The sequence below is a fragment of the Sturnus vulgaris genome, chromosome 23 (genome assembly GCF_052056855.1).
Source record: "Sturnus vulgaris isolate bStuVul1 chromosome 23, bStuVul1.hap1, whole genome shotgun sequence".
Classification (NCBI taxonomy): Eukaryota; Metazoa; Chordata; class Aves; order Passeriformes; family Sturnidae; genus Sturnus; species Sturnus vulgaris.
This window is the reverse complement of record NC_142265.1, coordinates 6,604,154-6,617,490: the sequence shown is the minus strand read 5'-3', so window position 1 is coordinate 6,617,490 and position 13,337 is coordinate 6,604,154. Positions and strand designations below refer to the sequence as shown.

Genomic DNA, 13,337 nt, shown 5'->3' with positions numbered 1-13,337 from the left:
GTTCACTTATATCCAAAGCCCAGGCTCAGATTTCCTGAGTGCCTGAGGGGTGGTTGGGTCTAATTAGATCAACACTTGTGTGTGTTGAGAAGTTTTCCTGATGGACAGGTCACTGTTTGAAATTGTTTTTAAAGTTTTTAATCACTTCCTCTGCTCTCCTTTCGAAGGAGGAATGCAGGGCTCTGCAACCTGCTGGATCAGCTCTGGCACTGCAACTCCTAAATAGAACTCCCTAAAATTTGAATGAATTAATTAATTAATCCACAGATCTCTCCTTGGCAGCTCTGGAAGGGACACAAAGTCCCTCACTTGTACTTGGAGGGAAGAGTCTGTGGAATATTTGCTTTTACCAAAATGCAGAACTCTCACATCCTTGGCCCCAGTTGCCTCTTCCATCTCTCTGTCCAAGCAAGGACAGTTCTCTGCAGTTTCAGAGTTCTCAGATCTTTAAATCCATTTATTCTCCTTCTTTAGAGGATTTAAAGTTCTTTTCTAGTTCTGGATATTGGACAGATATTTTTGGGACTTGTTTTAAGAGACCACAGCTAAAATAATCTTGGTCTGGGGGTGTGTAAGGACAGTTTTAGTGACCCTACAGCCTCTCCTGAGTGTTGGGAGTTAAAAGAGCAGCTCTCCAACATTGTGACAAGAGGCTGAGCTGAGTGACAGCTCTGCTGTGTGACATCACAGCTTTTTTTGGGTGTTGCAAGAGCATTTTGTGGTGAGGAGGAACAATCTGAGCCTCTTGACAGCAGCACGTTTTTGTTTGGAACAATATGTCCCTATTATGAAGTGTTTGGTTGGGATAATTTGGGAACTAAAGGAATGTGGGTTGAAGTTCAACCAGGCATAAATTTGCATCGAATTTTAGGGAAAACGTTTCTTAGATTTTTTTTCTTCTTTTTTTTTTTTTTTTTTTTGCTCTGTCATTTCAAACCTGAGTGGAATATTCCCAATTTCCTTGAGGTGGGAATCCCCTGCTATAACCACAGCTCCTTTGCAGGGTGAAACCCAGGCACTCAGGGTAATTTCTGGAGACAATTTCTTTGCTTTTCTGCAAGGAGATGCAACATGTCCTGACATATTGTAAGGTGAAACAGGGGAGTGAGGCTGGAGCCTTTAATACATTTATTTTTATCCCTGTTTTTCCCACCAAGAGCAAGGAGAGGAGTCACACCTCTGTCAGAGGGTGACCTTTGTGTCTGCTTTAATCCCTTCTGTGCCCTCTGAGCGTTGCCTGCATTTGTCAGGTGCCATTAGTGCAAGAGCAGGATTTTCAGATATTCTCACAGAAACAGAGATTTTGGGCGAGCAGGAAGGGAAGTGATGACCTCACACAATATCCTGAGCTTGTGAGGAGCCAGAAGCGTCACTGAGTGCAGGTCCTGCCCATCCCATGCTGGAATTTTTGCCTGTCCTTGCAGTGGGGCTGCTGCGGCAGCTCTTGGTGCAGCAGCTCGGCGTGGCTGACAAGGCGACCCTGGAGGACAGACAGCGCTCGCCCCGCTTCAGAACCGTGTCCCAGGAAGCCCAGACAGAGAGTGGCCCGGAGCTGCAGCCCTGTGACAACAAACTGCAGCATCGCGGCCACCACAGGAGCCTTGGCAGAGCCGCGGAGCCCGCGGCTGGGCACGGACTGCAGTGCCCGGGGGACGCCACGCCGGGCACCGAGCCCGCTGCCAGGGCCGGGTTGCCCATGGACAGCATGAACGTGGAGGGCTCCAGCTCGGAGCTGGAGGGGCTGGGGGCCGACGAGAGCGGGGAGCATTTCTTCGATGCTCGGGAGGCTCACAGCGACGAGAACGCCGGCGAGAGCGAGCTGCTGCACGGCAAGGACGACGAGGAGGTGCAAATTCGGATCTCAGGTGAGATCGCTCGGGGCCGGCTCCGCTTTGCACTTGACCTTCAGCTCAGCTCCCAGCTCTCAGCAGGTCGTTTTAGCCCCGTGCAAACTCAGGCCTGGTGAATTCTTCGTGGTTAATTCTTGGTGAAATGCTATGGGGGACGCAGCCTGTGCCACACTGGAATTGCAGAGGCACCAGGCACAAGCCAAGCCCTCCATTGTGCCTGTCCTGCACCATTTTATCTCTTTACTGCCCATAGGGACAAAAGGTTTTCCCTGCAGACAAAGCACTTTTTAAAGCCCTTTTCCTGAGCAAGCTTCAGGAAAGAAACTGAAGACATTAATTTTACACTGTAATAGTTTCCTGTAACCTTACCACACTCTGAACCTCTTAAAAGTTTATGATTTTATTATTTTTAGTGTTATTTTGCACAGGGACTATTTGACAGCTATCTGAGCACACCAAACTCAGCACAGAAGCTGGGGTTTATCTCATTTTGTAGTAGAAGCAGCTGCTACCAGGTGAATTCAACACTAACAGCCCCACAGAAGTCTCTTATCCATAAATATTCTCTTATGTAAAAATTGGATTATATCCACGTGCATAAGCCAATTTGTGACTGCCCCGATGCTGCTTTCCAATTATATATTGCAAATAATTTTTTTCGCTGAGACATATTAAATTATTAAAACTGAGCCAACAACTTGAAGCATCTAATTTATTTGTCACCTCTTCCACTGTTTACTTTTTTAACTGTATGAGGACATCAAAATGAGATTGATCTGTTTTCAGTCAGTTCTGAGTCCTCTGGGCTGGCTTTGCTGTAGTATTCCAGAGAAATTCATTAAATAACCTCCTATTGCTGGGTGCAGGTTGTGAAAGCATTTTCTGGCTGGAATTATTTTTAACATATCAGCAAGTTCTGTTTTAAACCTCACCCATCTAAAAGCATCCTCAGTGCCAAGGCTGGGGAGTGGAGTTTGGGAATCCAGCATCTGGATTTGTCAGGTGCCATTAGTGCAAGAGCAGGATTTTCAGATATTATCATAGAAACAGATTTTGGGTAAACAGGAAGGGAGGTGATGAGCTCACAGAATATCCTGAGCTGGAGAGGAGCCAGAAGGATCACTGAGTCCAAGTCCTGTCCATTTAATTATGAGGTTTATTTTAATGTGCAGGGTAAAAACCATCCCTGATCTCTGAGCCTATTCAGAACCAGCTGAGTCTGATACCACCACTAATCTTTGGAGTTTTCACAAATGGGTTTTCTCAGGTGCTGGGTTGTGGGACATCCCCACTTCTGTCTCTAAAAATTTGCTCAAACACCCCTCCCTCAGCCCTGAAGCTTTTTGGGGATTCTCGAGTCAAACCCCCCAGCCCTGAAGCTTTTTGGGGATGGTTGGATCAAACCCCCCAGCCCTGAAGCTTTTTTGGGATGGTCGGGTCAAACCCCCCAGCCCTGAAGCTTTTTGGGGATGGTTGGATCAAACCCCCCCAGCCCTGAAGCTTTTTGGGGATGGTCGGATCAAACCCCCCAGCCCTGAAGCTTTTTGGGGATGGTTGGGTCAAACCCCCCAGCCCTGAAGCTTTTTGGGGATGCTCGAGTCAAACCCCGTTGTCTCCGCAGGAAATTATTTGATCCTTGACGGATACGGAACAGTTCAGGAGAGCTCCACGGACGAGGAGGTGTCAGCCCTGGTCCTGCAGTGCACCTCCCACAGCAGACCCCCCCTGGACTGTCCCCAGCAGCAGCAGCAGCCCCTGTCCCCAAGGGACACCCGCTCGGACGGGGACAGCTCCCCGTTCCCCGAGGAGCTGCTGGGCTCACGCTGGCCGGGGCTGGAGGAGCCCTGTCCCTTCCTGGGCAGCCCCCAGCTGCCTCTGCAGATCCGAGTGCAGCTCATGCAGTACATCCACAACATCCAGGATGCCCTGGAAAAGCTAAAGGTGTGTTGCTTTTGTTGTTGTTGTTTTTATTGTTGTTTTATTGTTACTGCACGTAGAAGGTTTGATCGTCACCTGAGCGTTCGACCGTTTCTATACCTGTGAAGTTTTGGGTGTGAAAAAAAAAGCTTTAAAACAATTTTGATGGGCAAGATCACAGGCACGTTTCTCTTTTATCTCTGCCTCTTACTCCTGGAAGCCTTCCCAAAGCAGAATTTTTGGGTTTTTTGCTGTTTTGTTTGCATTGAGTTGTGGATCACGACAGGCCAATATTTCTGCTGGAGTGGAGGGCTCTTCATTGCTTTGATTTTGATCTGGAGAAATTTCGGAGTGATAGGACAAGCCTGTAAAAAGGGAATTTTCAACAAGACACTGGCCTGAGGAATGTGAATTCCTGAAAAAGATTAGGGAGAGGTTCTTCACAGAGAGGTGGGAGGGTTGGAGTGCCCATCCCTGGAGGTGTTCAAGGACAGACTGGATGTGGCACTTGGTGACAAGGTGATTTTGGGACTTAGGTTGGACTCAAAGGTCTCAAAGATCTTTTCCAGCCTTGGGGATTCTGTGAAATCTCTCGTGTGCTGCTGCTCTTGGTGTCAGATGAAGATGCTGAGTTGCACCAAGGATATCAGACCAATAATGAGCTTTTCAGGTTCTATATATTCCAAATTATTTTTGCCTGGGATGGGGATTCTCTTTATGGAATAACTATAGAAGGTTTGATGTTTGAAACATCCAGTAGCCAGCTTTTAATTTCACTGAAATCAGAATATTGAATGCAAATCAAGCTGCTGATGAAGGAGTCGAGGGAGCTCACTCCAACCTGGATGTTTGCAGCAGTGAAACTTCTCTTTTCCTGTTTGAACCCCTCTTTGTTTGCTTGGTAAATGGAGAGGCAGTTGAGTTTTGGGGCTGTGGTTGTTGTTTTGCAGGAGGTTGAGGAGGATTACAGCGTTCTGCGACGCCAGGGGCTGGCTGGCTCAGCCTCCACAGGAGAGCACTCAGGTAGGAGCACCCCAGAATCAAACCCAGAGCACAAAATCCCAGTTTTTGAGATGATGCCTTTTGGGGCTTACCTAAAACCAGACAAAATTAAGAGAATAAAAGCAGTTCTGTTTATTGAAGGGCCTTCAGGTACATTTAGGGCAGACAAACCAAAATGGACAATGGGTCACGGGTTTGCACACTTTGATAAGTTTGGGCCATTTGCATTTTGGGGGTTCATCTTCCAATTCCAGCTCCAGGTAATGAAGTCATTTACCCCAAGTTTGCTGCCCCCAACTCCCTTTTGTTTCCATCTCTCAGGCCTGAGGCAGTGAGGTGTCCTTGATTGCCAGGCCTGGAGAGGAATTGTTGTGTGTGCCCCAAATGGGAGAGCAGCAGCTCACACTGGAGATGGAGTTTAGAGTTCTGCACTAAAGAACTGCAGGGTTACAAATGGATGAAAAATAGAAAAGCTAAAATCCTAAGGCATCAGGGATCCAACTGGCCAGAAAAGATTTCTACTCATTTTTAATGAAATATGAGTGGGCTGAAAAAACCTGGCAAGCAGGAAGGTGGAATTGGTGAGCAGGCTGGGATTTTTACTGGAAATGAGTTGGTTCCAGCTGCCCCACACCTTCATCCCAGGGGGAAGCTTCTCCTGCAGAGTGATGGGAATCCCCCAGGGATCCCCCTGAGATGCTGAGCCTGCCTCTGCTCTCCCTGGGATGGCCCTGGGGCCCTGCAGGTGGAATTGCTGAGCTGACAAAGGTGTGGAGGTGGAATGGGAGTGAAGCTCTCCCTGCACAGCTCTGCCTGGAGGAGTGCTCAGAAATGCCCCACACTCATCTTTTTCCCTTTTTTTTTTTTTTCTCTCCTCCTTCAGACAAAAGCTAGTCGTGTTTCCAGGAGTGGCTGAAGATTGGATGTAGAGAATCAGGACTCAGCACCCGCTGTCTCCCCTGTGGACTCTGGGACGAGGGTTTGGAGCATCCAAACAGGAACCATTCTCTAGCAAAGTGGGCATGGGGTGCTTTTCCTGTGGGGCATCTGCACTATCTTGTCAGTGAGGGAGTCTATTCTATTCTGCTCCTCTCCTTGCTACCAGAAATTATTTTTTTTTTTTTCAGAAGAGGAAAAAAAAAAAAAAAAACCAAACCAAATGTACAGAGCTTTGGGTGTAGGATATAAAAAAAAATGTATTTAGACATTTAAAAGAAAAAAAAAATCAATGTATTTATTTGACTTCATTCCGTGTATCAAAAGCACATTTTAATTTTTTAATCTGCCTTTTTTTTTTTTTTTTTTTTGTTCTGTTTTTGGGTAGTGACAGTTCTGGCCCCCTGCATGTGGCCCACCCTGCCTGGTGAGGGGACAGGGGGGACCTGAGTGCAGGTGTTTCCTCACTGGACTGGACTCTGCACTCCCTGCTGGCACTCAGACTACCAAGAGCTACTCATGAAGGTGTTAGGATGGAATTTATGGCTGGAATTTGTCTGTATCCAACCAACTGCATGGGAATTGCTCATGTCACCACGTGTGCAACAGGAATTTTCCATGCACTAAACAGCCAGGCACTTGAGATGGGCAAATTTTCCTTTTCCCCTTTCCCATTCCTTTGCTGGGAGAGGAGAAAGAGGTTGAATTTTGTTTTTTTTTTTCCTTGACTTTGTTGGCTTTGATCATTGTCTCCTTTGTAAAGTGATAAAAATACTTGGACCTGCAGCACTTTTGTAACTCTTCTCTGGATCAAAAAAAAAAAAAAAAGAAAAAAAGAGAAAAAATGCAAACCCAGAAGTGTTTCAAAGATGTGGGGCAGCTCTGCCCCTGATTCACTACTGAATGAAAAAGGGCTGCCATGGAGTTAGCCACAGGTACTGCTGATTATAGGGCCAGTAAGTTTTAGTACCTGAAGTATGTCTTGCTGAGGGCTTGGGGCAGGGTTTGGGGTTGGTTTTTTTGGGGTGGGGTTGGTTGTTTTTTTTTTTTTTTGTTGTTTTTTTTTTTTTTGTTGAATTTTTCCTTTTTTTTTTTTTTTTTTTTTTTTAAATCATTCGTGCCAATGTGTTCTCACCCAAACGGGGCTGAAGCAGCTCCTGGGCACTTGCTCAGCCTGTGCTGCTGGGGTTTGCTGCTGGAATTGCTGCCAGGATGAGAATTGGGGTAACACAGGGCACAGCCTCTGCCCTGAGCCCATTTCCATTCATTATCCACCCTCTCCATGCTGGATTTCACACGAGGTGGATCTGACAGCAAGGAGTTCTGCATCCCTGCACTGCCCTGCCCTGGGCTTTAGGCACCTCCTTGTTTTTCTGGGTTTTTTGTGTACCAGATGAGGGTGATGATGAATTTTTGCTGTCCTGCTTGGCACAGGGTGGTTCAGGCTGTCCCCAGTGTCACTGGGCTGGGCTGTTCCTGGGAGCAGTGTGAGGGACACACTCTCTTCTCGAGTTTTAAGCTCTCTGAGGAAGCCAAACTGAGCATCCTGCACATCCCGTGGATAGTGAGACCGACCTGCCTTTGCTCAGCACCGGGATCCTCCTGCTCCTCTAAACCAAATGTTTTCCTTTAAATCACCTCTGTCCCTTGTCACAAAAATCCCAGCTCGTGTTTCCTCCCCCAGAAACCTGTGGGGGATGAGTTCAGGTGACAGGAGAGGGAGCAGAGGTGATTTTGGTGTGGGAGTTGGAGCCAGGAGCCTTTCCAGGAGCCAGGAGGAATTCCTGTTGTTTTAAGAGCATCACCACTGCCAGCACCAGCCAGAGCTGCCAGGAGCTCCCTGGGTTTTTTTTTGGGATGCACCAAGGCCTGTCCTGCTGTGTGGAATTATTGTCAGTATTAACTCAAGGATGGGCTCTCCCTTCCTCACCTCAACCCCACAATTCCCTGGGTTATAAACATCCAAATTTCCTCTGAGAACCACCCCCAGCCTGGAATGCTGCCATGGATGCTGCCAGGAAGAGAACTGGCCAACAGCCAGACCTGGACCCCTTTTTCCTCCTCCCAGTCCCAAAACAGGAGCAGTTGCTGTGACCTCAGCAGGGTAAAAGCTTCCCAGAGACTCCCATGGTTGACAGGAAATCATCCCTGAATTCCAGCACAGAGGGAGCTCAGTCTGCCTTTGGAAGAATGTGCTGGAAGAGCAGCAGGGGAGGGGTTTGGGGAGGCCTGGGTGTTTCTGGAAGAGCAGCAGATCTGGGGTTTGGGGAGGCCTGGGTGTTTTCTGCTCTTTGCTCATGGTTGAAGGTAAAATCCTCAGTGGGTCTCTCGAGGTTGCCAGAATTCCAAGGTCTGTGGTGGTTCCTGGTTTCCCCTCTGATGAAAAGCTGGCACTGCCCCGTGTGTGTGAGTTGACATTTTTGCCTGCTGGAGTGGATTTTAGCCCAAATCCCTCGATTCTGCCTTGGGGTGACCCACAGGGGTGAGGGGCAGCTGTGTCCCTGTCACTTTTGGGGTGGGTGAAGGGAGAATCCCCCCCTGTGCCAGGCTGAGGGTGGCAGAGGAGCAGCTGGCAGGGCACAGGAATTCAGGAATGCTGGAGGAGCCCAGCTGGTGTGAGCCCAGTTTTATGGGTGACAAAAATCCTGCTCTGGGCTCTGTCCTGGCTGTGCTTTCAGCTCTGGACCAGCCTCAGCAGCAGGGAAGTGATGGTGGCTCAGGGATCCCTTCACCTGGAGGGACAGGAAATTCCTTTTTCCTCCCTGGCACATCTGCTGCACCACACACCTCGGGCTGGAGGAAGGAGCTGCAGCTCAAATGCACTATTCAGGATTCCCACAGGTTTTGGTTTTTTTTTTCCTCCTTTAAGCCATAAGATTCCCCTTATTTCAGAATGAAATTTTCATTTTAATTTACCCCTGATTGGTGGTGGGTCGGGCATTCTCTTATCCAACCACTTCTCTGGAATTTTTTTGTCCCAGCACCTCATCCCAAAAATATTTTTTTTTTTCCCCTTTCCCCTAATAGAAGAACAAAGATTTCTTATTTTGGGGACAAGGATGGGATTTAAGAACCTTTCCCTTCTCCTGGTGGACAAACCAAAAGCTCAGATGGGATTTTTCTGGGATGGGAATTCCCTTCTCCTGCAGAAGATTCCTGAGCAGCCCCGGTGTGGAGGGAGGTGGGGTCAGCAGGACGAGCAGTGCAAACCTCCCACAGCACTCGCCCTGTTCCAGTCTTCTAAAATTGGATATTCTGATTTAATCTCCCTGCTGTTAAGATTTCACTCTCCTGTATCCAGTATTTTCTCCCTGTCCCCCAAAGAAATCCCTGGATTCCCTCCCCATCCCCAAAGGTGCCAACTGACAAGCAGATGTACTGCAAAAGGGATACTGCAGCCAAAACACTGCTGTTTTATTTTGAATTAAGTCTTGTGGAGCTCTCTTCATACTAGAATATTTTTATTTTCTTTGTACAACATACAATCATGTACTCTTAACAGAGATTTACTTTAAAGAGAAGAAAAAAAAAAAAAATCTGGAAGTATTCTTTAAAAAAAAAAAATACACAAAAATCTTTATTAATAATCCTGTATTTTTACTGATCATGTTTGAATGTCTAAAAAGACTTTATTGTTCTAATTATCCAGATGTATGTTTGTAAAATAGCTCTTTTATGACTTAGCTGATCGGGTTGTATGTTTCTGGAATTAAATATCGGTCACTTAAAAAAAAAAAAAAAAAAAAAAGAGAAATCTGTTTTCAGGACCTGGGAAATAGAAAATTTAAGCGTTTCAAATATCATTAAATAAGCTTAAAGGAAAATGAGCTTTGTCTGGTGGATTTTTTGGGGTGCTTTGGCTGTAATTGCCTGGAGTGTTTGATGGACAAATGATGGCAAAGGAAATTTTCCTTAGGGGATGATGAATTTTTTGCAGAGATTGAAGCACCTTGTTTGTATTTTTTTGCTGCTCAGAGTTCATGAATTATTAATTAATTAATTAATTGACAGAGCACCAGCTCCAGGAAAAGAAATCTCCCACTCTGCCCAATCTGAGCTGATCCTTCAGGACATTCCCTGCAGGAATTGAAGCCTCGGGGTGTCCTGCACACCTGGGGCCCTCCTGGCTGCTTCTGCAGCTGCCAGGTGAGATTTTTAAAGGGAATTTTTGCCCTTTTTGAGGAATTTCTGCTTGCCCTGGTCATGGGCAGCAATTTAATGAATATTGGGAGAAGTTCAGAGGAGCTGCCACTGGCTCAGCTCTGACACAATTCAACCTGAGCTGGGAGCTCTGCTTCAAACCCCAAATAATTTTTAGCTTCTTTGTCCTTTTAAATCCAACCAGAACCACTATTCAGTTAAATTAATGAATTGATCCTATTAATTTATTGTCGTTTTTCAGAGGGAATTTGTTTTGGAGGTTGGGAACCGTTGCTGTGCACCCCTTCCACGTGATATTTCACCTCAGCACCTTGCAAATACTGATTTGCATTCCCATTTTTTCTGCTGCATCGTTTTCCCTCTACTGGGATGGACCCAGAAATGTAAAAGAGAAGTGAAATTAAAACTGGGCTGTTGAGGGAACCTGTGAATTTTTGAGCAGGGAATATCTGTGCTGAGAGTTTGGTGATTTCTGAGCAGAGGCTGCTCTCCCTCAATCCCTGGCATTAGTGACATTCCTGTCTTTAACTTCCCTGCAAGGTGATGATTCCTGACAGACAAGCTGGCAAAAATAAATTAATTAAGAGCAGCAAAATAGAAAACAAATCGGGTTTATGACTGAAAATTTGGGAGTTATTCCTTTTTTTTTTTTCCCCCTTCCCTGTCTGCATTATGTACATGAAACTCCTTGAGAGATTTCTTTATTACTTTATTATAATTGGTAATCTGAGCTGTTACACTTTCCTAACGATGCTCTTCGTGTTTTGCCTGTTTAAATGTTATTTTATAAATCCCCTTTACTGCTTTGCTGTAAATAAATGATTCAAAAACTCAGCAGCTCAGAGAAATCCGAGCTCTGTGGCTCCTGCCCTGCAATCCCAGCTGGGGATGGGGGAGAGCTGTGCTGCACTTTTGGGCTTCTTTCACACCCACAATCCTGGAATTCATCTCTCCACAGGCAGAGAAGGAATGAGGGGGATTCAAGGAGTCACTGCAGGTGGGTTTTGGGTGATTTTGGATCATTTTGAGTCATTTTTGGGTCATTTTGAGTCATTTTTTGGGGTTATAGGAGCTTTAAGGTCCTTTCCAAACCCAAACCATTCCGTGATTCCAGGGGTTTCTGTGCAATTAGGGTGGATTCTATCCATCCACCTCCCTAAATGACAAAAAAAAAAAAAAAAACGTGTAATCCATTTATTCTCTCAGCAAAGATCCCTTTGGTATTTGCTGAAAAATATTCATCATTTCCCCATTTTTTTTTGTCAACTCCTCAATGGATTTTTAGGTTGTTTTTGCTCTTTCAAAATATTGATGGGAGGTTGGTGTAAGATGGAAATTGTCCAGTCCCTGGCACTTATTCTTTGCCAGTTGGGCTGAGCATTTTTGGGAGAAATATTTCCCATCAGAGCTGGACCCAGCAGTCCCAGAATGAAAAAAAAAAACCAAAAAAACTTGGATGTGTTTCCTTCAAAGTGTGATCCAAAACTGAGCTGGGAAAGAGCCTGGGGTTAACACCAAGCATATGCCTGGGTTAAAATATTGGTTTAACAAATCTTCCAAAATTTTTTTTTAGACACCTGTTACTAAAAAAGGAGGCTCAGGGGAATTTTTGAAGGAGCCAAAAGTTTTGATCTCACTTTCAGCTCCACCCTGGTGAGGTCAGGCAGGGAGAAAGGAGCAGCCAAGCAGGAAAATAAAGCTGTGATTTGTGAGGGATTTCAGAGCCTCTTTCTGCAGAGCTGCAAGTTGGTTTCCAGCCCCATCCACTGATTTCATCACTCCCTGGAAAATAATCCTGGGAGAAGGAAATCAGGAATGAGAGGAAATGGCCTTGACTTGCTCCAGGTGAGATTTGGGTTGGATATTTCTGATATTTCTCCATGGAAAGGATGGGCAGTGGTGGAGTCAAATCCCTGGAAATGTCCAAAATCCTGTGGATGTGGCACTTGAGGCCGTGGTTTGGTGGTGACATTGTGGGTGATGGGTTGATGTTATTTAATAATCTTAAAGGGCTTTTCCAGCCTTAAAAATTCCATGACTCCAAGTGCATTTCTTGCTTGAACCCCCCTTGCATTTCTCCATATCCCAAACCAAAAATCCACCAGCTTTTCCTTCACTCAGCAAACTGAATTCTTTCTTTTTTTTTTTCTCTTCTTCCTCAGCAGCTGGGAGTTTACAGTTGCAAATCATCAAGCTGGGCTTTTGGCAGAATGAAAAACCCCAAAATATCCCAGCCTCTTCCTTTCTTGCAGCAATTTGTTTGTTTCCAGATGTCTGCAGCTCATTCAGCGTGGAGCATCTCCCCTGATCAATATTTTAACCTTCTTGTTGATATTTACTCAGTGCTGCTGAATAAACTCCGTGGAGTGGAGCTCCTGAGTGAATCTCCATTTCTCTCAGCTCTCTGGAGCTTTGGCAATAATTCACATTATCCAGGGTTATTGTTATGCTGGGATATTAATGAGCACATCTCCCTTCCTTCTGTCTCTCCAAAATTCAATTCAGAGCTCACTTCTGGTGCTGAAACAACTTCTCAGCTCTGAATTAGCACGGAGAGGAGAGAGCTTTGTGCTTTTCTTTTGTCAGCTGGCTTTGAAAAAAACCCTTTTCTCTCGAGTTTTATAAAGATGGGTTTGATGCAACTCCAGCTGCTTGGGCCTTGTGATGAGAGGGAGATTAAACCCTTCTTGGTGGCATTTTTAAATCCTTCTACCATCTTTCACAACTCTGAAGTTTAATCCCATTTCTCTGGCCGTTCTGCTGTTTGCTCTTGACCACAAAAACTCCAGAACTGTCCCGTGTTTCCCCATGCCTGCCCTTAACCTGTGCTTTCACCTCCAAATACTGATTTATTTTTTTTTTTTTTGGCTTGTTTGGTTTATTAGGAACTTCTCTCCTGGATTAAATGGGCTCACAACATTTCAGAATTTCAGAACCCCCCTCTGAGTGATTCATCACCATCATTTTGGGGCTTGCATGCAGCAGAAGTCAAATAGCCTCGATTGCAGCTTCTATTGAACTCATCTTTTCTCCTCTGCAATTTCTTTATTGTGCCATAATAAAGCTGCCCCTGTCACTGCTGAGCTCTGCCTCATCTGTCTCCCTCTGCGAGATGGGAGCTGAGAGAAAATGCTCTGGTGAGCTTGGACTGGGTCAGTCCACCTCAGAAACTGGGAAAAATTCCCCCCAAAGTCATTTTTTTCCTGCAGGAAATGCTGTGGCAGCCCCCCAGGCACAGCAGTGGCCGTGGGTGTCCCTGCTCAGACACAGAGAACTCAACCAGGAACAGCAAAGGAGCAGGAAATTACTCCAGCCTTGGCTTCTCCTTCTCAGCAAACCCCAATTCTCTGATTTAGGCACCAATTCCTGCCCAAAATCCACATCTCTGCTCCAGCTGCTCCTCCAATGAGAAATCCAAATCTCCCCGTTCAGGTGCTCACCTCTAGAACCGAGTCTGTCCTTCTCTGCTTC

At 45.9% G+C, this 13,337-nt stretch overlaps 1 protein-coding gene across 4 annotated transcripts in view; it reads left to right on the top strand.

Moving 5' to 3' along the window:
• Positions 1–9,529, top strand: part of ARHGEF12 (Rho guanine nucleotide exchange factor 12) — a 73,388-nt gene extending 63,859 nt beyond the window's left edge. For all 4 annotated transcript variants that reach the window (XM_088178015.1, XM_088178014.1, XM_014890448.2 and 1 more), the window contains 4 exons: positions 1,425–1,865; positions 3,472–3,791; positions 4,718–4,790; positions 5,653–9,529. In XM_088178015.1, coding sequence (XP_088034141.1) covers positions 1,425–1,865; positions 3,472–3,791; positions 4,718–4,790; positions 5,653–5,663 — 845 coding nt within the window. In that variant the 3' untranslated portion in view covers positions 5,664–9,529. The remainder of the gene's footprint in view (positions 1–1,424; positions 1,866–3,471; positions 3,792–4,717; positions 4,791–5,652) is intronic.
• The last annotated feature ends 3,808 nt before the right edge of the window (positions 9,530–13,337 follow it).